At 51.8% G+C, this 27,692-nt stretch overlaps 2 protein-coding genes across 13 annotated transcripts in view; both read right to left on the bottom strand.

Moving 5' to 3' along the window:
- EPB41 (erythrocyte membrane protein band 4.1) overlaps positions 1–3,034 on the bottom strand; it is a 154,100-nt gene extending 151,066 nt beyond the window's left edge. For 10 of the 12 annotated variants that reach the window (XM_056123548.1, XM_056123549.1, XM_056123552.1 and 7 more), the window contains exon 1: positions 2,784–2,910. The gene's annotated coding sequence lies outside the window, so the exon portion shown is untranslated. Of the gene's footprint in view, positions 1–2,783 lie in introns of all 12 variants that reach the window. The other 2 variants (XM_056123547.1, XM_056123558.1) reach the window with 1 other exon arrangement.
- LOC130031588 (uncharacterized) lies at positions 1,941–3,161 on the bottom strand. The gene is made up of 2 exons (XM_056122952.1): positions 2,762–3,161; positions 1,941–2,164 (listed from the first exon to the last, which is right to left on the bottom strand). The coding sequence occupies exons 1-2, from the start codon at positions 3,159–3,161 to the stop codon at positions 1,941–1,943; spliced, it is 624 nt and encodes a 207-aa protein (XP_055978927.1).
- Between the last annotated feature and the right edge of the window lie 24,531 nt (positions 3,162–27,692).

The raw sequence follows: 27,692 nt of genomic DNA, 5'->3' as shown, positions 1-27,692 counted from the left end.
CCATTAAGAACTGCACATTGACGGGACACTTAGGACCTAAATCCTTTTAACAACTGGTAGGCCAAAACAATGAAGCTTAAGAAAATTCAAATTTCAATCAAGTTCCTTCCAGGTAAAACATTTTTCCACACACTTCAAATAACTGCTACATGAAAATTTTTATAATTAGAGAACTGAAAACAGGCATTAGGGATATATAAGAAAAGTATAGATAAGACCGTATGACCAAAAGTACAGAGATGGATAAAAAAAAAAATGTGTTACAGGCTGGAGCAATAGTACAGCAGGCAGGGCACTTGCCTTGCATGTGGCCGATACTACACTCTATATGGTCCCCAGAGACCCATAAGAGTGACCCCTAGATGCAGAGCCACCTGGAGCACTGCTGGAGGTGGCCCAATCCCCCAAAAAAAGTATAGGTTATTACTAAGTTCTTTTTGACTGGAAAACACAAAAAGAAAAAAGGCAGAAAGACACTGGAACCATATTGTTCCCCCACCTCAGTGTAAGACTTTTACATTGGGGCTAAGAGAGTAGAGTGGGCAGGGTGCTTGCCTTGCACACAGATGACCCAGGTTAGATCCCTGGTGACCCATGTGTTCCCCCAAGCCCTGCCAAATACAAAAGAAAAAAGCACTGGTATAAATCCCTTGAGAATTTGGGTGAGGCATATGAATTAAAAACATTTGAAGTCTGAATTCAATTACACATAAGAGAAAGTGTAGTTTTGTTGCTAGAAGGAAATGGAATCAATTTAGCATAAAGAACTTGGGCCTCTTCATGAGTTACCTTGTAACAGTAGCAAAGATACAACTTACCTAATTTCCTCAGGGACAAGAATAATGCCTATCTGTGGCTTAATTATCACCTTCTTATCGAAAGCATTCTGAATTAGCACCTTGTTCCAAGGCAACCTGATGTTAATAACATCATTTAATTTCAATTTTAATGTCATTTATTAAGCACTTACTGTGTGCCTGGTATCTTATGTACTTCACATGGATTATACTGCAATACATTTTATATCTAGCAAAGAGTTTACAGTATTTCCAATTTATAATAAAAGGAAGATGGGGGCTGGAACTATAGTACAGCAGGTAGGGCATTTGCCTTGCACTCAGCCGACAAGGGTTCGATTCCCAGCATCCCATATGCTTCCCCAAGCACCCACAGGAGTAATTCCTGAGTGCAAGGCCAGGAGTAACCGCTATGCATCCGTGGGGTGTGACCCAAAAAGCCAAAAAAAGAAAAAAAAAAGGAAAATGAAGATGGGCTGGAACTCTACTACAGTAAATGTAATGGAGTAGGGCAAGTTGGCAGTTGGCAGTTGCTTTCGACGCGGCTCACCAAGGTTGGACCCCTGCATCCCATATAATCCCATGAGCTCTGCCAGGTATAAGCCCTAAGTCCCGTGGAAAAGAAAAGAAGGAAAATAAAGAGTACCATATGTTTTGTTTTTTAAAATAAGTTAACTACTACACTAATAAATTCATATGAAGTTACATAAATGTTTAAAGAATTGCAATAAAACCACACACACGCTTGATCAAAAAGGATGACGTTGACTAAACATTCTGCCAAACCTGAGGATACAGAAAACAGTAATGAGCACTGAGTACTGAGCACTGAGTACGGACTGAGCACTGAGTACAGAATATCCTCAAGAGAGTATGCATCCACTATCATAATATCCAAGACACAAGCCATAACCATGTCTTTCAATTTCCCCTAAAAACAGAAAGAACAAAATAGCAGCTGTGAAACTGACTACTAAAAAAAGCTCAGCATCTCTTGAGAAAAAGAAAAAAAACTATCTCTTAATCAGCAAGGCATGCCCAAAAATGACACGTCTGCACCGACTAGTCATTTATGGTGGGGCAGTATTCGAGATCCTCTGGAACAGGATGCCAGTCGCTGTCATGTGGCCGAAATCCAAGGCGTCAGTGACCCTCTTCACGTGAGCTCACTTTCTCCGGCAGCACAAGGCCGGCTCCCGGGCAGCCCAGGCCCACCAGGGCACGCACCACACCGCGCACAGTCCGCACCCGCACCCGCACCTGCACCCCGCGGCACCCCGCACCAGGATGCGCCCGCCTGCGTCCAGGTAAGGTGGACCGGACCGCGCCGGCAGCAGGAAACATTTCCAAGCCGACAGATGCGGGAACTGAAAAAGGAGGTCACGATGCTGAGAGAATAGATTTAACCCTTTGGTCACTAAGAATCGTGAAGATGAAGGGGGGGGTTGGAACCCTGGGATGGGGGGGGTCATTCATTCATTTATCTATTTATTTATTGATTGATTTTTAGCGCTGCGGGTGGCGGGAAGGCCCCCGAGTCCCGCGCCCCGCACCCCGGGTCGTGCCTGACCGCCCCCTCTGCCCAGCTCTGCGGCTGCACCCCGCACCTCCACCACCCCGGACCTGCGATTCTCCCCGGCTTGGTTTCCGTCCAGGGTTCCAGCCCGCGGGCCCGTGATTGATCATCCAAACGCTGCGGATTCCCGCGCCCCTCCCGCGGCCGAATACATATATCCCGAGGCGAACTTTTAGGCGCACCCCCCGCCCGCCCCCTGGCCCCGGGCTGGCCGCGTGCCGGCCGCTCCCGCGTGCGGAGGCCCGAGGGCCCGCGCCCCCGCGCCGGGGCCTGCGGGGGGCTGCAGACAAAGAGGCTGCGGCGCCGCCGCGGCCGCCAGGACCGTCCCCTCGGGGACAGCTCCGCGCCCCCCCCGCCCCCCTCGCCCCCCCACCCCGGCTCCACGCGCCGCCGCCGCCGCCGCGCCTCACCCGAGGTTCCCGGGCCGCGTCCCCCGCGCCCGTCGCTGCAGCCGCCCAATGAACAATGGCAGGAGGAGGTGCCGGCGTCCGAGGCTCGGGCCCTCTGCGGCTCGCGGGCCCGCCGGCTGCTGCTGGCGGGCGGACCGACTGACTAACCCAGCCGCCGAGGGAGGGAGCGAGCGAGCGAGCGAGCGAGCGGCGAGGGAGCGAGCAGGCGGCCCGGCGCGCGCCCTCCCGCCTTCCCTCCGCGAGGCGAGGCCGGCCCGGCCCGCAGCCAGCCCGCCCGCGCGCGCCCCGCCCCTCGGCTTCGCCACAACATTGTAGTAGATTTCTATTGGTCGGCGCGGGCGCGGAGGAGGGGGCCGGGCCCGCGGCCCGCCATCCCATTGGCTGAGGCCAACTTTGGGCTCTCCGGGCCTTACCCCCTCCCCCGGGCCGGTCGGGAGCTGGGGGGAGAAGGAGGGGGGGTGGAATAGAAAAGGGGGGCAGAGGCGAAGGGGCCCGGCGCGTGTGCGCAAGCGCATGCGGCACACGCTCCCGGCCCGGACAGACCCGACCCCTGCCGCGTCCACTTGAGAGAAGGAGGCGTTCTGTTTCCTGGACCGAGGCGTCCCGCCTGTCGGAGTGACCGGGTGGGAGACCGAGATTTAGAACCCCCAAGGAAAGCGGAGGCTGCAGCTTGAGCAAGTGCTCGGGTAAGACGCTCGCCTTTTCCGGGCCTCAGTTTCCCTTTTTACTGACTTGGCCATCTCTAGGTGCTGTTCCAGTCTGACACTGGATGAGACTTTACCTTTCCCGGCAGCGGTGCCAGACCTGATGTGGAAGCTGCGGGATGCGGCCATGGAAAGATATCACCTGTTTCCTGCATGGAGGGGCTTGTGCCCGGAAAAACCATAAAGCCCTAGGCTCCACTGTCTGCTCCCCATCTCTGACAGCAGGGTGTGCCCTGATTGCCTTTTAGACATTTCCGAGGCCTCTGCCATGCTCACTGTCAGGCTGGTTTCCAATCAGGCTGAAATCCCAAAAAGCAGAAGGAAGCCTCCTGTAAGGTGAGTTGAGTTCTGGTATTCCCGTTTTAGAAAGGAAGAAACTGAGGCAGAGGGGCTTAGACGTGCCATAATAAGAAGCTGGACCATCTGCCACCAGAGCGGGCTCATACCAACTAGACTGTTTCCAGATATCTAATCAGCTCAGCCTCCACCAACAGACTACCTGAGTTTCTTCTCAGCCTCCAGTCCTCCATAATTAATTGTGTGGACTTCTCCAGGCTGGTGCCCAGCCACATTAAAGGGCATTATAACAGTTCATGCCTCACAACAGTTATTGCTGAGGCTGGAGCAATAGTACAGCAGGTAAGTTGCTTGCCTTGTATTCAGCTCACCTGGGTTCAATCCCAGGCATCCCATATGGTACCTCAGCCCCTCCAGGAGTCATTCCTGAGAACAGAGTCATAAGTAAGTCCTGAGCACTGCTGGGTGTGGCCCAAAAACAAAACAAAATTATTGAGGGGCCAGAGTGATAGTACAATGGGTAGGGCACTTGTCTTGCCCTCAGTTGACCCAGGTTCCATCCCTGGCATGCCATATGGTCCCCCAAGCACTCCAGGAATGATTTCTGAGTGCAAGGCCAAGAGTAGCTCCTACGAATTGCTGGGTGTGACCCTCAAAAAAGAAAAATTCTCATAAGAGTGAAATGAATTCAGATCTGACGATGTAGCCAGGGTGGAATTGTTCTTTGTGTACAAAGTCCTGAGTTCCATCCACACACACAAAATATATATATATATGTAAAGAACTTAGAATAGTATCTAGCTCATATTAAGATCTACGTAAGTATTCATTATTACATCTTAAATCTCATGGTATTATGTATTTCTACTGACCTTCATCTATATATTTATTGTCCTTCCCAAATCAATTGCTGCAATGCTGAGCCCCTAGACTTTGAGCCCTGGTGGGTGAGGTCTTTTGTCCTGCTTCTTCATCTCCCAATGTACACTCAATAAATGCTTGTTTGAATGAATGAATCATCCCCCATTTATTTATCAGTTTATGTCTGCAGTACTAGGGCTCAAACCTAGGGGCTTACAAAATTTGAAGTACACACGCTACCCCTGAGCCACTTTCCCAGCTCTGTGTCTGTTTCATATAATAGGAAGCTGAGGACTTAGCCAGGACAAGTAACTTGGCAAAGCTTGTTCGGTGGGCCAGAGGTGAAGTATCTGTTCTTGAATACTCTAGATCCCATCCTCAGATCCTGGGGTTCAGTCTTGCTTTCGATGAAGGAAATTGTGGTACAATCTCTGTACTTCAGAGGCATTGTTTTGTGTTTTTTTGGGGGGGAGGGCAGGGAGGCAGGTGCTTCCCAAGCAGTGTTTAGGAGCTGGGGATCTCCCTCCCAGAGATCATCCAAAGACTTTCTTCATCCAGCAGACATGGAGGTAGCATGCAGGATAAATCCTGAAGAGCAATCACCAGGTTCATCGCTCTCGCCATGTGATCCAGCAAAATCAGTCGTGAAAAACAATATTTTTATGCCTTGAACATCTTTTTTTTTTCATTTTTTGGTCACATCCAGCAATGCTCAGGTGTTACTCCTGGTTCTGCACTCAGGAATTACTCCTGGCGGTGCTCAGGGGACCATATGGGATGCCGGGGATTGAACCCAGGTTGGCTGCGTGCAAGGAAAATGCCCTACCCACTGTACTATCACTCCAGCTCCAAACATCATCTTTTAAGCCAATGATACATGACTTTTTATTTATTTGTTTGTTTGTTTGTTTGGGTCCACATCTAGCAGTGTTCAAGGACTATTTCTGACCTATACTCTAAGATCATTCCTAGCAGTGCTCTGAATTTGCTCTAGGTGGTGCTTGGGGAACCATATGTGGTGCTGGGGATCAAACCCAGGCAAGCACCTTATCCCCACACATCATGGTTGGATACTTTGAGTGTGTAATATTTGGAGGGAAATTGGGTCACACCCAGCTGTGCTCAGGGCTTACTCTTGGCCCGGTTCTCAGGAATCAATCCTGGCAAGGCTCAGGAGACCATATAGGGTGCGGAGAATCAAACCCAGATCAGCCGCCTGCAAGGTGAACAGGTAACACATCATCCATCAACTGTTAGGCTAAGCGTTGTACTATCGCACCAGCCCCAAAGTGTGTGGTATTTAATAATCATCACCCTGAAAAAAAAGAGTAAGGGGTCTCAGGCTAGTAGAGAATGGCTGGAGACAAAACAGGTATAACCAACCTTAAGGGCCGGCAGGTAGTACAGCAGGTAAGGCACTTAGCTTATACACAGCAAACTGGGTTCAACCCCCGTGTGACATATGGTCCCCCAGCACTGCCAGGAGTAATCCCTGAAGCAGTCAAGAGTACCCCAAATACTAAGCCCCAAGCATAACTGAGTATGGCCCAAAACACAAAATAATAAATCTTGAAATCAGAGAATCTTGCACTACACCAAAAACTATTGGCACAGGCTCTGGAGTCTCAAAGACCCAAATTCCAGCACTAATTTTTTTTTAATTCTCAGCTGAGAGAGAAAGATAGCTAAAGGGGCTGGGTTCATGCTTTCCATGCAAGAGGCCTGGGTTAGATCTGATCCCATCCCTAAACATGATCTCCCAAGCACCACCAGGAGCGGCTCCTAGGTACAGAGCTGCTGGGTGTGACCCCACACACACAACAAACAAAGAAAAACACAAAAAATATATAAATCAGGGGCCAGAGAGATAGTACAGCGAGCAGGATGCGTGCCTTGCACACAATCAGCCCAAGTTTGATCCCCAGACCCCATGTGGTCCTATGAACACGATTAGGAATGATCCCTGAGCACAGAGCCAGGAGTAAGCTCTGAGCACAGCCAGGTGTGGCCCCAAAAGCAAATATATGTCAGGGATTTATGAAGTACTACATATGCCTGAAAGATTTTTTGTTATTAATTAAGTTATACATTATCAACTGTTAGGCTAAGTGGCCAACCCTTAAGTATAGTTGAGATCAACACATGTTGGGAAGGTGGATGTGGGGAGCAGAGTAAGTAACGGAGACTCTGAAGGCAGAGATACTGCCTGACCCAAGTATCACTTGTCCTCTCACAAAGGCCTCTGCAAACCCCTACCCACTTCCACTTTCCCTGCAGAGACTGCCATGGGTACCAATGGTGAAGGACCCAGGCACCATCCCAGGGGCTAATTTCCTAGGCAGACACAGCTCCAAGCTCACATCTGGGGCGTGGTTATGCCGTGCTCTAAGCCCCTGGACAGGGTCTCTAGGGCTCATCTCTATCTCGCCTGCCAGCTGAGCCCAAGAAGGTCTCCTCTATCCCCTCCCCCCACCTTCCTAGGGAATACCAGCCCTCCTAGCTGCTGTCAGCCCTGGAGCAGTCAAGGGCACTAAAGGGGGGATGGGGAAAAAAAGACTAGCATGAAAGGAGCCTAATCTTTCCCCCTCTGCAAACTGAGCTTCAGCAAAAGCAAATAGCAGCTGCTTGAGGAGGAGGGTGAAATTAGAAGGTGACCAGCAGGGAAGGCCAGGGAAGAGAAAAGGGGGCTTCCAGTGACCTGGAAGAGATGAGATTGGAGAAAATGCTAAAAAGCTACTGGAGGGAACAGCTAATGGAGTCCGAACCATTCCCATATGTGGGGCATTGGGTGGATTAGGGATTCAGCTGCCTCACAGTAATTGGACTCAAAGAAAACAGTCTCTTGTGGGTAGAAGGTGTGGGTGGTAGGGGCTGGAGTCATAGTACAGAAGGTAAGGCGTTTGCCTTGCAAGTGGCCAACCCGGCAAAACCAAACATCACCAGGAGTAATTCCAGAGTGCAAAGCCAGCCAGGAGTAATCCCAGAGCATTGCCAGATAGGCATGTAGGTAGAGTGCACCAAAAGAAAGAAAGAAAGAGAGAAAGAGAGAGAGAAACAGAGAATGAGAAAGAAAGAAAGAAAGAAAGAAAGAAAGAAAGAAAGAAAGAAAGAAAGAAGAAAAAGAAGAGAAGAAAAAGAGTAGAGGTGGGAAAAGGAATGAAGGCCTTTCAAAGCTGGGCCCACAGACAATATTTGGATTAGTCACTATTGAGTAAAAATTGATCCCAGTACCAAAAGTATTGGAAGAGTAGAACCTTCCATCCTGCCCCTGGTCACAAAACTACAGTCATCATAGACCTTTTAAACACAAATGATAAATCAAACACTATAACTGGGTAGGAAAATTACTGTTTACACAATGATGTGCCTTTCTAGGAGATAGTTTTTAGGAGTACTAGAATTGTTCATAGAAAACAGCAATATAAGAAGAAAAATATTTACATTACCATAAACCATCAATCAGAAATAATCACCACCAGTAATTTAATGGAGGCTTCCTTCCAAGGACAAAGTATCGTTCATGCATACTCAGCTGTTTATATGTGCTCAATTCATACAAAAATTATTTCAGAACTTAAAAATTATCAAGGTGGCACTGGAAAGACAGTACACTGGGAGAAGGCTCTTGCCTTGCATGTGGCTGACAAGAGTTCGAGCCCTGGCACCTATATGGTCCCCAAGCCCACCAGCAGTAATCCCTGAGCTCAGAGACAGGAGTAAGCCCTGTGTGCCACTGTGTGTGGTCAAAAAAAAAAAGGAATGGTAAAGAGGACAGAGAAATAGTACAATGGGTAAGGTGCTTACCTTGTACCCAGCAGGTTCAATTCCCATCACCATATATAGATGGGGCTCCCCTGAGCCCCATAAGGAATGGTCTCTGAGCAGAGCCAGGAGTTAGCCCTGAGCTCCACTAGGTGTAGCCCCCAAACCAAAACAAACAAAAAGGTCAAGAGAGCAACTGCATTAACCTAATGCTTTTTTGTAGATTTTCTGTTTTTATTTTGAGGCCACACCAGATCCCTGGCTGTGCTCAGGGCACCATATGAGATGCCAAGGATGGAACATTGATTGGTACATGCAGGGCAAGGCACTGTACTATCGCTCTGGCACCATCAAACTAATGTTTTTTCTAAAAACATAGATCATAGGGTCGGAGAGATAGCACAGAAATTAAAGCACGTGCCCTGAATGTGGAAAACCTGGTTCCTTTCCCAGCACCAAGTCCGTGCCCCCCATCTTACCACCACCCCCCACCCCGCCAAGCATTGCTGTGTTACCCCAGAGGCCCCAAAGTACCACTAGGCATAGTCCTGGAGGTTCCTAGGACTGCTAGGTGTGGTCCTACAGGCCCCTGCAAGCACCACTGGGGTGGACTGTGAAACCCCCAGCACTGCAAGGCCTATCAGCACCCCATCCTCTGGTCCTCTCACTAAATTCAAGGCAAGGGCTCAGGGGACCAAACTGGGTACCAGGGATGAAACCCATGTTAGCCACTATAGCACTGTAGCACTGTCCTCCCGTTGTTCATCTATTTGCTTGAGCGGGCCCAGTACCATTATGAGACTTGTTGCTACTGTGTTTGGCATATCGAATACATCATGGGTAGCTTGCCAGGCTTTACCTTGTGGGTGAGATACTCTTGGTAGCTTGCTGGGCTCTCCGAGAGGGGCGGAGGAGTCAAACTCGGGTCGGCCACATGCAAGGCAAATGCCCTACCCACTGTGCTATCGCTCCAGCCCAGGTTAGCCACATGTAAGGCAAATGCCCTCCCTACACACTGTGCTCTCTTCAGCCCCTATACCAGCCATTTCTGAATTAAAGGCAAGAGAAATCAGCAGCTGCAGTACTTTTCATGCAATACCTTGCCTTTCATATTGGAAGACACAGAACATGTTCTGACCTCTTTGATACTTCTTTCTTTTGTGATGCACTTTGCTCACAAAAAAATGCATTAAACTCTGTCTTAGAGTGTTCTATGCACAGTAAAAGCAAAAAAAAAAGTGATTAAAATTCATACTCTGGAGTTGGCAAGTTATATTCTGCTGTGGAGACATTCCAAGAAATAAGGAGCAGACGGGAAGGACGTTGGCATTGTATGTGGCTCTGGCATATCTACTGGTCTCAAGCTAGAATCACAAATGTTAGACTAAAGATGGCCCTAGAGATCCTCCAGCCCAAGCTGCTGGCTTTTAAACAGTGTGGATATAAAAGAGACTTGTCCTAAGGTCACACAACATATCGGGGGCAGATTCCACACTTCTAATCTCTAGTACAGGGTTTTATCCATGCCGCCTTTTAAGGCAACCACATTTCCCTTCCAAAGCCTGAGGCCAAGCTAAATTTCCATAAGGCCTAGGAAAGTCTGAACCTAGGGGAGCTGCAAGGGACTTCAGGGATTGTTTATTATTAAAAATAGTGACGGGGCTGGAGCAATAGCACAGCGGGTAGGGCATTTGCCTTGCATGCGGCTGAACCGGGTTCGATTCCCAGCATCCCATATGGTCCCCTGAGCTCCGTCAGGTGTAATTCCTGAGCAATTACTCAGGTAATTCCTGAGTGCAGAGCCAGGAGTAACCCCTGCGTATCGCCAGGTGTGACCCAAAAAGCAAAAAAATAAAATTAAATTAAATTAAAAAAAAAAATAGTGACAACTCGGGGCTGGAGCAATAGCTCCACGGGCAGGGTGTTTGCCTTGCACGCGGCCGACCCGGGTTCGATTCCCAGCAGCCCATATGGTCCCCTGAGCACCACCAGGAGCAATTCCTGAGTGCAGAGCCAGGAGTAACCCCTGTGCATTGCCGGGTGTGACCCAAAAAGCAAAATAATAATAATAATTTAAAAAATAAAAATAGTGAAAACTGGAGCTGGAGCAATAGTACAGCGGGTAGGGCATTTTGCCTTGCACGTGGTCCACCTACGTTCGATTCCCAGCATCCCATATGGTCCCCTGAGCACCACCAGGAGCAATTCCTGAGTGCAGAGCCAGGAGTAACCCCTGTGCATCGCTGGGTGTGACCCAAAAAAGAAAAAAAAAAGTAGTGACAACTGCCTTTATTAGGTACTTTCTGCATACTTGATATACATGGTTGCATTTACCTTCACAGTTACCTGGCAAAGCAGAATGGCTTTTCATTACGGTCAAAGAAACTAGAGCCTAGGAGCTAGGAGATGTGCCCAATGTCACACAACTGAAACTCGGTTCCACATCCCTTTTGTGTCTTTTGCAGGAAAGCAATTTGGAATTGATAGAAATGAACGACACATACCTGGGAGTCTGTCCCAGGTGCCCCATAGAGGCTATTTTGGATTGCAGCCAGGGGACATTCAAAGAAGGACCCCAGGATCTGGCCTCCTATGACCTCCCCGCCCCCAGTGCTGGGCAGCTGGAGTGAGTGGAATGACCCTGATCCAGTAAAGCCTCCAGCTCACTCAAGCTTAACCCGCTCGATCCACCCAGAACAAAGAACTCTAGGCTAGAAGGGTTTCCCAGGAAAAACAAGGACAGGCTCAGCGCCCTCAGAGAGTGACACCTCTTCCAGCACTAGGGTGGCACAAGTGACACCCCTTGTCAGCCTGGTCCACCCTCCACTGAGGGGGTGGAGAGGATCTAATGGAAAACAGGTGGGGACTGGGCACCCAGAAAGGACAGGCTGTGACTTTCCCCAAGATCCTCCACAGCTGCTGGAGCATGACAGTGCTGAAGCTGCTGTCCTGCAGAAAGAGGGAAGTGACCACTAGTTGATGGCCTTCTTAGGGCTGCTGAAATTCCCGGTGACTGAAGCATGTCCCTCGACTCAGTGCAGACTGCCATAAGGAAATGCCTTTCTCTGAGTAGCTTACTCAGCACAAAGCTGCTCTGGCCCGGGCCCTTCTGGAGGCCAGAAACCGGGCTGGTGCTCGGACTCATCTGGTGGGGTCAGGTAGAGGCTCTTCCTGGCTCACTGTGTTCCCAACTGTCATAGCCGGAACTCTTGGGTATGTGCTCAGGGAGCCTTGACCCCCTCCCTCCAGATCTTATCAAATCTGAACCCTCAAAGCTCCAAATCCCATCAGACTGGGCGGGGGTGGGGGGACACACTCACTCTGTGCATGTGGGACACACTCACTCTGTGTATGTGGGGACACAGACACTCAGTCCCTAACACCCTCTCTGGGCTCCCTGCTCTTCATCCCTCCCGTGAGGGTGACCATGCCCCAGAGGAGCCAGAACAAAATGGCTAGAAAGGGAATGTCCAGACGGGTTCTGCAGAGCCCTTTTCTATACTGGATTTGATTTTCTTTTTTGTTTGTTTGTTTGGTTTTTTTATGGTAGTGGGGAACGGGGGTTGTTTGTTTTGTTTTTGGTTAACACCCAGCAGTGCTCAACTTAGAGATCACTCTTGGTGATCACCATGTGGTGCCCCCAGTACTGTCCAAAGTGATTCTTCCCCCTGAGCACAATGCTAGGAGTAACAGTAGCCATAAACACAGTCAGGCCCCCCAAAATTAAAAAGAACCCAATATAGCAAGTCACTTCTAAGCCAAGACACCATTTCATTTCCGTAAGCTGTGACAGTACTTCCCATTTTACAGATGTGGAAGTAAAGAACTTATCCAAACAAGTTATTAGAGAAGTGAATGTATTCAGAGAAGTGAAACACTTACGCAAGAGAAACTGATTGCTAGCACCATCCTGATGGCTGACAGATTATTCCATTATGGTCATGATTATCCTACCCACAAAAACACTTAAACTTTTTTTCCACAAGCCACTTCCTTTTCACCAAAGAAATTTTTATGTGATCTGGGTACATTGATAAAAAAAAAAAAATAGGTATATAGTGGCCAGAGAGTACAGTGGGTAAGGCGCTTGCCTTGCATGTAGCTGACCGGGGTTTGATCCCTGTCTTCCCATATGGTCCATTGAGCACTTCCAGGAGTGATTCCTGAGTGCAGAGCCAGGAGTAAGCCCTGACCATTGCCGGGTGTAGCCCAAAAAACAAAATAAATGAATTTTTAAAAAATAAAACAGGTATACAAAGCAAACATTTATTCATAATAAAGCATTAAAATTATTTGAAAACAAAATCTTAAAAAAGTTACACAGCAGTGCCAGAGAGATAGTTCAGTGGGGTGAGCAAATACTTTGCATGAAGGCAGCCTGGGTTCAATCACCAGTACTGCCTGGTCTCCCCAAGCACTGCCAGGAGCCAGCCTGAGCACAGAGAGTTGGGAACAGTCCCGAGCACCACCAGGCCCCCAAAAGTACCCAACCCTGTATGGGATCATGACACTGAGTTTAAGAATAAGAAGTTAAGGAACAGATCACTGTGCCACCGACCTACTTCTCACATCAACACCATAGAGCAGGTACTGTTTTCACTCCATTTTATAGCTTTGGGAAATGCAATCAGAGAAGTGAGTCACTTGCCCAGTGTCATACGAGGAAGGTATAGGTGGGACGTGGGTTGTGTGATTGCAGAGTCTATCCTTGCCCATGCCACTCTCCTGTGGCCTTCCCCAGTGAGTCCCTCAGGGCCTTGACCTGACAGTAGGGGCTGGGTGTGAGTACCATCGTTTCCTGGGTTTTTCTCAGGTGTTCAGACCCGGGGATGCTCAGAGGTTACTCCCAGGTTAGTGAGAGCCACTCCCTCGGTCAACTAGACACCAGGCAGTGCCAAGGGCTGAATCCGGGCTCCTGCGTGCAAAGCCTGAGCTCCAGCCCAAGGAGCCACATCCCTGGCCCTGGCAGCATCATTTTGTTTGCTTGTTTGGTGGCTTTTGCCTTTTACCTTCCCTTGGTCTCTGTCACTGTTGCCATGGTCAGTGCTCACACCCTCAGTTGTGGTGCTCTTTAAATTTGTGTGTTTTGTCTTTAAATTTTTTATTTTTATTTTTTTTTGCTTTGTAGGTCACACACCCCACACCACATAGCAATGTTTAGGGGTTACTCCTGACTCTACACTCAGGAATTATTCCTGGAGGTGCTCAGAGGACCATATAGGATGCCGGGGATCAAACCCAGATCAGCCACATGCAAGGCAAGCACCCTACCCATGCTCCCGCTCCTCCTTTTTTGGTGTTGTTTTGTTTTGAATATTCAAATGCGCTTGACAGATGTGAAAGTTGAAGCTCAGCAAGAGAACAAGGATGTGCCTCAAGTGACCTACCAACTCTGCCGAGAGTTGAAACTGTGCTCCTGAGGCTGACAGCAGCCTCACTGGGCCCTGAGCACCAGAAAATGCCCCTACCCACTGAACATTTGGAAACCCTTTCCCTAATGCCCCTGGATTGGAAGGATGCCTCTATACCAGGCCGGGCATGGAGAGCCAAGGGTTTGGGGGACACTTGGCAGGACTCCTTCTGGGGAAGACAGTTCTTGAGCTGATTATGCAGATGCTGTAGCTTTGATCATCGGCCCAGACCCATAGCTAGGAAGAACAGAGGAAGTTGTTCCCGGGCTGGGCCTGCTAGCTAGCTGAGCTTTTTGCTATGATTTCTGCTGAAAAACAAAAACCTCAATCCTCTGAGTCTAAGTACTAATTATCAATAATGACATAATAACCATTGTGGGCCCAACAGCCAAACAGCCCCAACTAGAAATTCTGCATAGTTCAGGCTCAGGAACAAAAGATTGGGGTGCTCGACCGAAATGGATGGAAAAAAAAAATGGAAGGAGCAAAAGGGTTTGTCCCAGCCAAAGTATCAGACATATGGAAAGGGTGATGCCTTACCAAGACAATTATTTGTTAAGAATCTACAGTGTATTCAGCACAGACCCAGAGAGAGGCTTTATTTATTCATTAATTCACTGCACAAGTATTTATCAAGCATTGTTCTAGATACGAGGAAATATAATTACATGAACAAGACAGACAAATATCATGAATAAGCTTATATTCCTACAGGGAGAGATAAAAAAGTAATCTCTGAAGTATATATTTGTGTGTGTGTTTGGGGCCACACTCAACAGGGCTTAGGGATTACTCCTGGTTCAGTGCTCATGAGTGGTTCCAGGCAGAGCTCACAGGACCATGTGGTGTTGGGTCTCCTATGTGCAATGCCAGCGCTCCATCCTTAGTGCATCTCTCTAATCCAAACTATAGTATCCTTACAGAGAAAAGTGCTATTGGAGAAAAATAAGCTGATGGCTGGAGAGACTGGACAGGAGATAAGGCATTTGCTCTGCATGCAGCCACCCCCAGTTCAATCCCTAGCACCATATATGGTCCCGTGAGCACTGCTAGGGGTCACGCCTGAGCACAGAGCCAAGAACAGGCCCTTAGCACTGCCAGATATGGCCCAAACCTCCCTTCCCCAAAAACAGAAAGAAAGAAAAAGAAGTAGAAGGTTGAGAGGTAGGGTGCTGGCCTTGCATGCGCCCAACCCAGGTTCAATCCCCTGCACCCATATGGTCCCTCATGCCCTGCCAGGAGTGATCCTTGAGCACAGATCCAGGAGTAAGGCCTGAGCACTGCCAGGCAGGCCCAACAACCAAAAAGTTAAATTAAAAATTAAACTAGCAAGCTGTGTTGAAAAAAAGAGATGAAGTGTGGGAATTTGGTAGGAATATGTGATTCAGTTGAAAATAGGATAAGTCAGCAAATATTTACCGAGAAGGGGACATTTAAACTAAACAAGTAGGAGGTGAGAAAAGAAGTTATGAAAGTACTGGGAGGATAAAGAGTTCTGGAATCCTCACATGCAAAGGTCCTGGGGTGGTGGCAGTCTGTCTCATGTATTCGATCATACTCCATAGATGCAGGTGGGAGACCCTCAGAGAGAAATAACTGCCCCACACCACACAGCCCGAAGGCAAGCCTATTGAACCCCAGCTTTCAGCATTCTCCTGCTCCTCTCCTGGGTCCCATCTATGTTCATCCTAATAACTAACCAAATCTGTGTATTTCTCAAGCCTGTCTATGCAGTGAACTCTTTTCTGACCAACTGACTGATTTTTGCCTTCTTATCTCTACTCATCATAAGAAACCAACCATTTGAATGTGCCAATCAGGGACTGAGTTCTCTACCTGAATTGTTCTATCTAGCCCTTATGTAACCAGAGAACGGGCACTCACCTTCCCCATTCTAAAAGGAAAGAAGCAGAACTAACTAGGCAAGGTACCTTGCTAGAGGCCCCCAGGTCAGTGAGCTGTGAAGCAGGGACCTGACCAGCCAGTCAGCTGCCAAATCCCTTCCTTAGTCCTATAATATCAGTAGGAATCTCTGCCATCAAATCACCACCCCCCACTTTTATAAATCAAAAACCAGAGGCTGAGAAAACCAGGTGTCTGCCCAGGCACTCACACTGCATCCCCTAGTCTGCATTCCAGCTCTTTTACCCAAGACATTTTTTCTCTCAGACCTATTGCCAAGCCTCTGCAAAGTCTCAGTGTTGTCCCAGCCCGCGGTGGGCAGTGGCCAGGATCTCAATCCGCCAGGCCTGGGTGACACAGGATTCTTCCTACTTTCTTCTGCTCCAAAGTGCTGGCAGTGACATATCTGGGGGCTGGAGGGTACTTGGGTCATACCTGGCAGTGCACGGGGCAACTCCTGACTGCGCTGGGAGCTGGCTCCCAGTGGTTCCTCTCCAGAGGACCCTGCAGTACCAGGGATCAAACCTGGGACTTCCTGCATGCAAAACATATGCTTGGCCCACTAGAGTTCTCGCTCCAGCCCTGATAGTGGTGTCTGGTCAGCAGAGGCTGCAAAGAGAAACTGTCCTCTTGTGATTCCCTTCAGGCATGATGCCAGGATGGGCAGCCCGAGATGGGCAGAGGCAGGGGCCAAAATCAGGCAGTGGGTGAGTGAGTACAGGCAGGAAGGACAGAGGTTAGTAAACAGACTGAGCCTTTGGTTTTAAGAGATTTGGGGGCCAGAGCCAAAGTATAGTGAATAATGTGATTGCCGTGCACACAGCCAGCCCCAATTCAAACCCTGACATCCCATATGGCCCTCTGAGCCTGCCAGAAGTGATCCTGAGCATCACCAGACATTGCCTAAAACACTGTCCACCCAAAAAAATAATAATAAGGATCGAAGGCTGGTTTCCAGGCATCTGAGCCATGGCATCTTGGCTACCAGCCTCTGCCTGGAGACATGAGGGGGTTTGGAACCAGAGTGATAGTGATAGTACAGTGGGTAGGGCGTCTGCCTTGCATGCAGTTGACCTGGGTTTGATTCCCGGCATCCCATATGGTCCCTTGAACACCACTAATAGTAATTCCTGAGTGCAGAGTCAAGACTAACCCCTGAGCATTGCTGGATGTGACCCAAAAAGCCAAAATAATAATGATAACAATAATAAATAATAATAAAGAAATAAATAAAACAGATTTGCCAGATGTTATTTGTTCAACAAGACACAGTACCCTCCAGTCCAGGGCTCTCACCTGGAAGGAGACAGGCAGCAGTGAGAAGGGCAGTCACAGTCACCCCAGCCATGAGCAGGAGGCCAGACTAAATGCTTTATCTCACTCCTGCCTTTCTTCACAGCAAACCAGTCCCATTCTACAGGAGAGGAAACTGAGGCCCACGGGCGTGAAGTGACTCAGGGTCCACCTATTGAACCCACTGGTGAGACAAGTCAAAAAGGATTGGAAGGCTGGTTTCCAGGCATCTGTGCCATGGCATCTTGGCCACCAGCCTCTACCGGGAGACATGAGGGGGTGGGGCAGGCCAGAGTCCAGTCCTCAGAGGCTGGCTGGGGAGAAATAGGTTGCAAATACAGGGTGTCACGCTCTTCTTCCATTCCCAGAAAAAAGCTCCCCCCACCCCTTACCCACTGCCCAGGGCAAAAACCAAAGCTGCGGGTTTCCCTGAATCTGTCCAGTTTCAAGGCAGCTGCAGCCCTGGGCCTCCAGCCAGGTCGGTCCCTAGGGTGGGAGCGGGGAGGAGCTGCAGTGCCCTTGGGCTTGAGGCCAAAGCAGGCAAGGGGCAGGAGGGGAGTCAGCTCCGCGGGTCCAGGACCCCTCTGGAGATTTTAACTTGTTTCTTAATCTTTTCCTTCCTGTGCTGGCCAGAGCCAGCCAGAGGAGAGGTAGGGGAAGTGGTGGGTGGAACCAGGGGACGGACACGCGGGAGTCCCAAGATGGCAGACTTCAGTGGCCTGCCTGTGGCAGGCCAGGCCTGGGCAGGGCCCTCAGAGAATGAGGTCCGGGAAAGCCCTTCCCTCTGAGCAAGGCCTGCTGAGCTGGAAACGGAAACACACGAAGGCTTCCGAGGGGCTGATCCTGCAAGGCTCAGATTGTTGCCTCTGGAAGGAAGGAGAGGACAGGGGTAGAGCGGGGAGCAGGGTGAGTTGGGCTAGGGCAGTTTCGTCAGGAAGAACAGGAAGCTCTAAGGGTGCTGGAAGGACAGCGGGGACACGATCCAGTCCTGCATACCCTCTGCGCTGCCTCACCCCGGCACCGCCCAGCTCTCCCTGAAGGCTCCACCACAGAAAGTGGATCCTGGATCTTCATCTGTGCTGTTCCCTGTGCCCAGAGGTTCTTGCTCTTCCACTCCAGCTTAGCAATCTCTTCTCCTGATACCTAAGAAGACCTAGCTCTCCACTGGGCTGGACTCACTCTCAAGTGCTCCGTGAAGTTTCCTGAGGGGAAGGATCCCCGTCTGAGTCATCTTTATATCCCTGGGAATTAGTACACATATACTGAGGACACAGTAGCCATCAAGTGTTTGGTTCTGGGCCAGAGAGATGATGGTTCAACAACTGAACACGTGCTCTGCATGCATGAGGCCTGGGTTCAATCCATCCCCCACAGAGCACTTAGGCAGGAATAGCTCCTAAGCACCACTGCCAGGTATATTCCAAAAGTAAAAGACAAAGAGAAAAAAAAAAAGTTTGTTTCTAATTTTCCACTGGGTACTTCAGGGAAGCAAAACAGGTTTTGTTTTCTTTTTAATCTGGTGCCAGGACTTGAATTTAGGGCCTTGTACATGAGATGAGGCAGGAGACCCACCACTGGGCTACAGGTGTGGCTCCAAGCGGCTCCTGTTTGTTACCTCACTTTCAGGAAGGGAAGAGGGAGGCCAGAGGAGGGAGAGCTGTTCCAGAGGCAAGGCCGACACTCATTCTACAACAGGTAGAGCTTCTCTCTGTGCCCCTTCCCATAAAGTGCTCACGTGCCTTCATGCCCTGCCAGGGCCATTCGGGACAAGAGCGGGCAGTGAGAGTCCCAGTGACCTGGGTCTTGCTGCAGTGACCTATTCAACCAGACATGCCGTGGGGAGCCCCAAGGTTGCAAACAAGCAGCTTTCACCTACTAACCTCCTCCTCCCAAATATGTTCCCCCAAACAGACCGTCCAGCAAGCCCCACCAGCCAGGACCCTGAGACCTCCCATGGACGTTTCCCTCCTGCTGCCCAGGTCCTACTGGCCCACCTCTGCCCACTGCTCTCATCCCAGACCTCCCGCTGGAGCAGCTCTCCCAGGTGAACACACACTCTTCATCCACGTGCAAGGGATCCTCCCCCGACACAGCCTGGGCATGCCGGGCCCCACTTCCAGGGATGGCGCAGGCCCCCGCTCTTGTGTGCTCTCTCTGGGTACTGCTCCAAGGCTTTGCCCCGAGGCTGGGCACAGCATGAGTTCTGTGCACTGATCAAAGGGTGCTGGGTCCCATCTGCTCCTGAGAGAGGCGGGGACACAGAGACCCCACAGACTCTTCTCTGGGCCCACGGCCCAGCCCAGGGATGGCAGAGAGAAGGGAGAGTGACAGCAGACAGCCAAAGAAGGGAGGGACACTCCTCCCTTCAGAACCTGTCAGGTAGGGCTGCCACTGTCCCCACTGGCCCCTCCCAGACCGGTGGCCACTGTCCACAGAAGAATACCTTTGTCATCCCAAGACAACACTCGTCATTGTTCTGTAATAGTCATAACAGTGAGGGCCTCATATATGAGGGTTCTGGGGCGGAGGGAATTCCTGGCCCCGTTTCACAGCTAAGGGCACTGAGGCATCCAGAGGTTAAACCTTGCCCAAGGTCACACAGTAAGCAAGGGATACAGGATTTGAGACTGGGGGAGTCTTCCTACTCCATCATCTCCTCTCTTCCAAACTTTTAGGGTGCCAGAACTGGGAGGGGTGCAGAGAGGGAAAGTGTCCATCTGTGTTTACCCAGCAGAAAGCCCAGCAGCTCTTAGCAGCATGTCTGCGTATTTGTCTGTTTCTCTGTGTGTATGTCTGTGTGCGCCTGTCTGCCTCTGTGTGTGTGTCTCTATGTGTCTGTGTCTGTATCTGTCTTGGTCTGTGTGTGTGTGCCTCTGTCTGCCTCTCGATCCATGTGTATCTATCTGTGTGTCTGTCTCTATGTTATCTGAGTGTGTCTATCTCTCTCTGTGTGTGTGTGTGTGTGTGTGTGTGTGTGTGTGTGTGTGTGCGTGCATGTGTACACCCAACAGCAAGCAGGGACCGGGCATTGGAGGGAAATGTGAAAACTCAGACACAGGCTGCCTCCTTGGGGGAGGTAAGAGAATTTCACACTGACGGGAATCTTGGAGCTGGAGGATCTCAGTCTGAGAGGGAGTTCTAGCTGGAAATAATTACAAGACTGGGTAATTCATTCGATTAATTCAGCCTCATTAAGCCTGGTCCATAGTGGGGACCACATGCTATTCTCAGGGGGTAACTAGGAAGACTGGGTGAGACAGAGAGTCTGAAAGAGCACAGGGTTGGGGCCAGAGTGGTTGTACAATAGATAAGGTCCTGGCCTTGCACACAGCCTACCCGGGTTCCATCCCTGGCACCCCCTAAGGTCTCCTGGGCACTGCCGAAAGTGATTTCTGGGTACAGGGTCAGGAATAATCACTGAGCATCGCCAGGTATGGCCCAAAAATCAAAATTTGTTTTAAGTAAATTGAAACATTTTAAAAAATAAAAGAGCAAAGGGGTATGGAAAGGGCACCCAGGGCCTCACGTTCCACCCTGGCACTGCATGGTCCCCCAGCACCTCTGGGAGTAACCTCTGAGCACCTCCAGGTGTGGCCCAAAATCCCCCTAAAAACATATTTATAATATAAAATAACAGAATCAGGCCAGAACAGTAGTACAGTGGATAGGACACTTGCCTTGCATACAACACACCCAAGTTCATCCCCAGCACCCCACATGGTCCCCTGAGCCTTGCCAGGAATGATCCTTGAGAGATAGTCCAGAGAGATAGTCTAGGGATTAAGGTGCTTGCCTTTCATATGGCCATCCCCAGAACCCCACATGGTCCCTTGAGCCCCAACAGGAGCGATCCCTGAGCACAGAGCCAGGAGTAAGCCCTGAGCACTGCCACGTGTGACCCCAAAACCAAAATAATATAATAGATAAAATAGCCTATAACATCCCCTTCATATAAAAAACATCCAATAAATAACAAAACTACCTGAGCAGATTCTTAGATGCATAGGCCAACGTCAGCTGTCATTCTTCAGGAGAGCCCTCAGCCAAAGCCAGAAAACAGCCCACTCATTTGTTCACTAAATGATTCCTTTGGGAGTGGAGATGGAACCACAGAGCAATGTGTTTAGGGGATCTGGGGGTCACTCCAAGCAATATTGATAGTGCTCAGGGGGCTGCAGTGCCAGGAATTGATGCCAGGATCCCCACACGCAAAGTCCCACATCTTTGGGGGGTTTCCCAGGCCCCTCATTAAATTTTGTTTTATTTTGCTTTTTTTCTGTTTGGGGGCCATATTTAGCTGTGCTCAGGGCTCACTCCTGACAGCCTCAGAGAACCACATGGGGTTCTAGAGACTGAACCCATGCAAGGCAAGTACCCTACCTGCTATACTATTGCTCTGACCCTTCATTAGGTAATTTTTTTTTTTTTTTGCTTTTTGGGTCACACCTAGCGATGCACAGGAGTTACTCCTGGCTCTGTGCTCAGGAATTACTCCTGGTGGTGCTTGGGGGACCATATGGGATGCTGGGAATCAAACCTGAGTTGGCCGCGTGCAAGGCAAATGCCCCTACCCGCTGTGCTACTGCTCCAGCCCCCTCATTAGATAATTTTTAAGGAAGTGTCATTTGTTGACCGTAATTTACAGATGAAGTTACTGAGGCTCAGGGAAAGTGGTCACTGAGCCCAGTCACATAGCAAAAGAGGCCCTCGGTCACCGGGCACAGCCAGCTACCATGCTGGGTATGCGGGGGCCACAGGGAGGCAGTTCAAAGAGAACGGAGCCAGGAAGGACAATGCCGTCGTCTTCTTCCCTGAAGGAGCTGGAGGAAACCAACAACCAGCACTCCGGGCGCTGGGCCTGCCCTTCTCCAGGGTCCTCATTCACTATGTCCCCCATCCATGTGGGGGTGCGACTAGGCATATCTGAGGGCAGGTTCAAAGACTCAGAGCACTCCGTGACCCCTCCAAGGGCTCCCAACTAGGAAGGTGGCAGGCGGCTTTCTGATGCCTCACTTCGGTTCCAGGAATGGCAGTAGCTCCGCCACCCGTTCCGGCCCTTGAACCCACTGAGTGTTGCTTGACCCTTGGTGCCACACTCAGTTCAGAGGTCCCAGAGTGCCCTCTCCCTGAGCCCCAGTCCCCAAGAATTCCCAATCTGGAGAGTCAAGAGGGAACTTATGTTCATCGTGCAGACCCTGGATGCCTCTCAGCAGACATTTATTCAACACCAAGCATGTGGACATACGACCGCGCAAAGGAGTCTGCTCGTTCATTTGGAAGCATTCACTGAGCCCCTGCTGTGTGCCGCGGTGACCACAGTGCAGCGGGGACAGCAGTGGACAGACCACACAAGTCCTTGTGTCTTTTATGCATAAAAGGACACACAACCTCTCATGAAGGATCGGTTTTCACACTGCAAAGACGGGAAACAGAGGCAAAGAACAGCTCCGCTCCAAGCAGCCAGATAAGGAGCTGGTTCCAGAACAATCCAGGTACTGTATGACATGACCCATTTTACACGTTTCTTCCTCAATCCTGCCCGCCTCATCCCCTGGCTTCCTGCCTTGGAGCAGCCACAGAGATCCCCTGACTTTAGAACCCATATTCGAATCCAGCCCCCCACCTCCACCCCAGACATTTCAAAAAACCAGTGCACTCACCAGAGACAGCATCAGGGTCACGCAGCCAGTCAGGTGTGGGAGAAACCAGGGCGCCATCACCACAGCAGCACATGGAAGCAAAGGACAGCAGTGAGACACACACAAGCACAAACCACCTGGGCAGTCTCCCAGGGCCTCTGTGCCTGGGCCTGGTCCAGGGGAACCCCTCGCTCCCTGCTTCCGGGGCTCCCAGGGGCAGCCACCCTCCATATTAGAATCTGATCATTTGAGAGTTCATCAGCCCTGAAGAGTCCCCCAACCCTGGAGGCAGCAGGATCCCCGGTGCAGACACTAACAGCATCACCTTGTGCCCGGCAGGCTCTTGGGTGTAGTGTGAAAGCTATCCCTGTGCTGAGGGAGGGGCCCCAGAATAACTGCATCACAGCCCAGCAGAATGCTTTGGGCCACTTCAGTGGTCTTGGGTCAACCCTGGCTTGGCCACTTGATAACTGTGTGACTGATCTTGAGCCCGTTTCTCCCCTCTGCCTCAGTTATTCAACTGAAAAATGGAGGTGCTGAGAGCTCTCACTCCTGGGGTGACTGTGACGATGAGTTAATGCACATAAAACTATTTGAACAATGCTTGACACACAGGGAACTGGCTATTATTATTACCAGGGAACTGTCTACAAGGGGATTGGGGGTCCTAGTACAGGTCAAGCCACCATCTTCCGGCCATGCAGAGGTTAAGGAGACCATGAGAGGGGACACTCTGAGCCCAGAGCCGTGTGGTCTTCTTAGGGCTCTTCCCAGAGTCTGCTCAAGGTGAAACACCCAGCAGAGGCCTCGCAGCGGGCCTTCCCACAAACAGCCCGGATGCAGCTTTAGACTGAAAACTAACATCAGAGCCACATTCTCATGATGTGACTCGACCACAGTCTCCTCCTTTGATCTTCACAGCAACCCAGGAAGCGGACAAGAGTGAAGTGATTCCCTTCCCATTTATCAGGGCGGAGAGTAGGGTGCAGTGCTCCTCGGGGGCTCCTGGTGTCCGGTCCATCCCTGGGCCCACTGCAGTGGCTGAGGTGGGGTGCCCACGCCCACCTGCCTGCATTTTGTCCTCCATTATTTCCCTCTCTATATTCTTTTTCTTCGCCTTTCACTTCTGGGTCATACCCAGCAGTGCTCAAGAGTCACTACTCCCAGCTCAGCACTTGGGAGTTACACCTCGATGCTCAGGGAACCATGTGGTACACAGGATCAAACCTTGGCCTCCCACGTGACAAGCATGTGCTCCAGCTATTTGCCTGACCTTTGTTTTTTCTTTAAACTGGGGCCATGCCCAGTGGCTCTCAGGAGTCCAGGGCCACTCCCCGCAATGGCTAGCCCATGTTCAGAGGGTCATGCAGTGCTGGGGGTCAGACTTGGGGCTCCATACACGCTGGGCACATACGCTCACATTTGAGCTCGCACCCTGGCCCCAGACCTAGGTTTTAATTCCAGCCTAGCCCCTTCCTAGTTGTTTGACTGTAGCTGAGCTGATTCACTGAGAACAACTCCGATGAATCAGAGCTAATGCCGACTCCCTCATGAGGCTGTAAGGATCGCATTAGTTAATGCTGCCCATTAGAGGCTTTGCACAGAGTGCCTGTCCATGCACTGAGTGCCCCAGAGACAGAGAGGCTCTAATTATAATTAGAGAAAACAGGCCAAGAACAGGACTTAGGAGCCCATCACATGCAGCCTAGCCCTAATCCTATCTCTCCCCTCTCCTTCTCTGGGGGAGAGTGGAGGGGAGGACCAAGCCCAAGCCAGAGGCTCTAACACTGGCTACTGTAAAACCCCTAGAGAGAAACTCCAGCTCATTTCCCTTGTTCATGTCTTAGGAAGAGAAAGCCACTGGCCACGGATGATAACGGCACAGACTCCAGCCTCCTTTAAGAGAAACGCTGGGCTCTGGACTAGTGGTGGGCAGAACCAGGTTCATAAAGCGAAATCTCATAGTCCTCCAAACCACTGTAAGTCAAGGAAATGTGTCGAGCTTGCTTCAGGCCCCTGTTCTCCCTTGCCTGCTTGTCTGTTTCTTTGCTTGCTATTTCCACTCCAGAGAAGCCCAGGTTCTCTCTTGAACATACATTTTTTTCCCTGTATTTCCTCTCTTTCTCTCCCCTCACTTAAGTTTCACTCAGTAAAATCCATCTTGCTTCACCAAAAAAAAAAAAAGTGTTGAAAGAATTTTGGGGCCAGAGCGATAGTACAGTGGGCAGGGCACTTGCCTGGCAGGTGGCTGACCCAGGTTTGACCCTTGGTGTCCCATACGGTCCCCAGAGTACCTCCAGGAGTGATTCCTAAGCATAGGATCAGGACTAAACCCTGAGCACCACCTGGTGTGGCCCAAAACACACACACACACACACACACACACACACACACACACACACACGAAAGAAGGAAGAATTCCTGCGGTGCGGAAATGCAGAGGAGCTGCTCCAAGGCCCGCCCAGCCCACTCTGGCCCAGGAGCCATCACAAACAGCCAGTCTCAGGGCCGCCTTTGTGGGTGTCCTATTCGGCTCCGAGAGGTCCAGCCTTTCCAGATGCTCAGGAAAGACTCCGGAAGCTGGTTCCACTCTCTGCTTCCCCATGACCACCCCGGGTGCTGGCTCCCCCCACTCCCCCAGACAGCAGAAGCCTCTGGAGGAGCTCAAAGGCCCCCAGAGTCAGCATCCTCCCAGCTGGGCTGGGATATTCCTGCCCAGCAGGCTCCTGGCCAGAGTCCACTGTGCAGAGGGGGTGTCCTGCCAGGAGCTCCACCTCCACCGGGTGAGGAGGCGGGGCAGCCCGGGAGCCCAGGCCCTTCTGTTGGCACCTGGAGCCTCAGGAAGCAAGGTCAGCCTGGTCTAGACAGTGCAGGGATGGGCCTGAGCAGGAGAACTTTGGGGGTGGGGCCTCCTCGCCTCACTGCATGTCACCCACACGCCCAGCACCCCACCCACTCCCACATGGCCCTGCCTGCCTCTCCACTATCAACAGCAGAAACCCCAAAGCTGCCGGGCTCTATTCGCTAACGAAAACACCTGCCCCGACTGGCTCCCCGACCAGCTTCCATTCTGGTCACTACATTCTCCCCGCATCTTAGGATTCCAATTGTGTACGGAGGAAACTAGGGCTCAGAGATGTGAAGTGACTCATCCAAGGTCACACAGCAAGGAAGTGGCAGGGCCAGGATTCAAACCCAAGTCAGCAGCGGCAGGCAAAGGCCAGGGGGCTGGGGTGTCCCCTTCCTTCCCCCCAGGTTCTGAAGTCCCTTCTTCCCAAGCCTGCCATCTCCCTCTGAAAAGTAGCGCCTCCCCTTCTTAGTGCAATTCCCACCTCGGAACTGCTATCGCACTTTCCGTGAACCCAAAATCAGCAGGGAGAGGAGTTATTTCTGAAGTGTCCGCCTCCCTGACCCAAGGGGACAGCGGGCGGGGCCCCAAGTCTGCCTGCCTGCCTGCCTGCCTGCCTGCCCGCGACTGCTCCCTTCCCCAGCCCTCTAGCCTCCTGCCAAGACCAGCCCGCAGGCTTGAAAGTGGGGTGAAGGTGGGAGTTTGCTGAACCCTCGGGGCCCCGGGCCAGAGCTCCACCCCGCCCTCTCCCCGTCAGCCGAGGCTGCCCCCGACCGGCCCCCTGGCCGCGCACCGGCCACCTAGCACCTGCGCAGCCGGGCTCCCCCGCCCCGGGTCCCCTCCCGGTGCAAAGAGAAAAGGCTCCGGAAGCAGAGGAGGGGCCCCCTCGGCCCCCGTCGGATCCGGGAACTGGAGGGTCATGGTCAGCCCCTCCCTTCCCGCGCTGGGCCAGGGTCTCCAGCACAAGTCCCGCCTCCGCCGTGCAGGGGGGAAGTCCGGCCCCACCCCGAAGAGGTGGGGTCTGCCGGAAAGTGGAGGTGAGCTGACTCCCGAGGGCAGACCCCGGGAGAGACACCGGGACTCCGAGACGGGCGGAGACGCAGCGGACTGGGGGTGCGGGCCGGCGGGGCCCCGCGCGGATGGGCAGCCCGGACGGCGGCAGCGGAGCCCCCCAGCACGCGGCCCCTCCGTCGGGAAACTCAAAGTCAGTTACGTAAGGCCGGAGCGTACGGGCCCGCAGGGCGGGGTCGGAGGGGCGCGGGGAGACTGCGCCGCGCTGCAGAGCCCGGCCGGGACCCTGCCCCGCACAGGCCCGCGCCCCACCCAGCACCCCAAAACTTCAAGACGCCTCAGCGTCCCTGGACCCCCAGCTTGGATCTCGGACGCCTGGACCTCCCGAGCCCTCTCCCCGCACCCTGGCACCCGGTCTCGCCCTGCCGGGACCCCCCAACCCTTGCGGGAGGGGCGGTCCATGTGCTCCAGCCCCAACCTACAGCCCAGCCCGGGACTCAAGGTCGCCCCCCAGGCGCTGCAAGCTCACCTGGGCTGGACGGGGCGGGAACCCGGCCCGGCCGTCCTCGCGCGCCGCGGCTCTCGCCCTTTAAGAGGTTCCTGCCACTTTGCCCCGCCGGGGGCCTCCACCTGCACTGACAGGGCAACTCTGGGCAGGCTCCGCCCCGGGCCGGGGCGCCCTCTGATTGGCGCGAGCGAGTGCCAATCGGACGCGCGGCGGGGAGGACCGGGCGGCGGAGCGCGAGCGGCGCACCGGGAAGGGGCGGGGGCTGCAGGTGCGCGGGGCCGGCCCGCGGGCTCCGGGGGCAGCCGGGGATTGACCCAAGGGGTCAGGGGAGGGTCGGGGAGGGAGTTCTTGGATTGGCCGGTGATAACTCTGATGTCAAATGGCAAAAGTATGATGCAATCTGCCACGTGGTGCGTTCCCCAAGGAGTGGGAAGGAGGCAGGAAGGGAATTGGTCTTGGGAAACCCACTTGTCTGGTCCCTCCGCTTCATCCTGTATGACCTTGAGCAGTTCAGTTCGTGTCTCTGATTCTGAGTTCCTTCACTGTACATCTTAACATGTTTTCCTAAGAATTTTGCTCAGTGCCAGGCACAGACCTGGCCACATTAGGGGCCTTTCAGTTACTCGGGTAGCTGGGACACTGCTAGAGGCTTCAGCTCCATCCCATCAACACC

The sequence above is a fragment of the Sorex fumeus genome, unplaced genomic scaffold (genome assembly GCF_029834395.1).
Source record: "Sorex fumeus unplaced genomic scaffold, SorFum_2.1 ptg000047l, whole genome shotgun sequence".
Taxonomy (NCBI): Eukaryota; Metazoa; Chordata; class Mammalia; order Eulipotyphla; family Soricidae; genus Sorex; species Sorex fumeus.
This window is presented reverse-complemented; position numbering and strand designations above follow the sequence as displayed.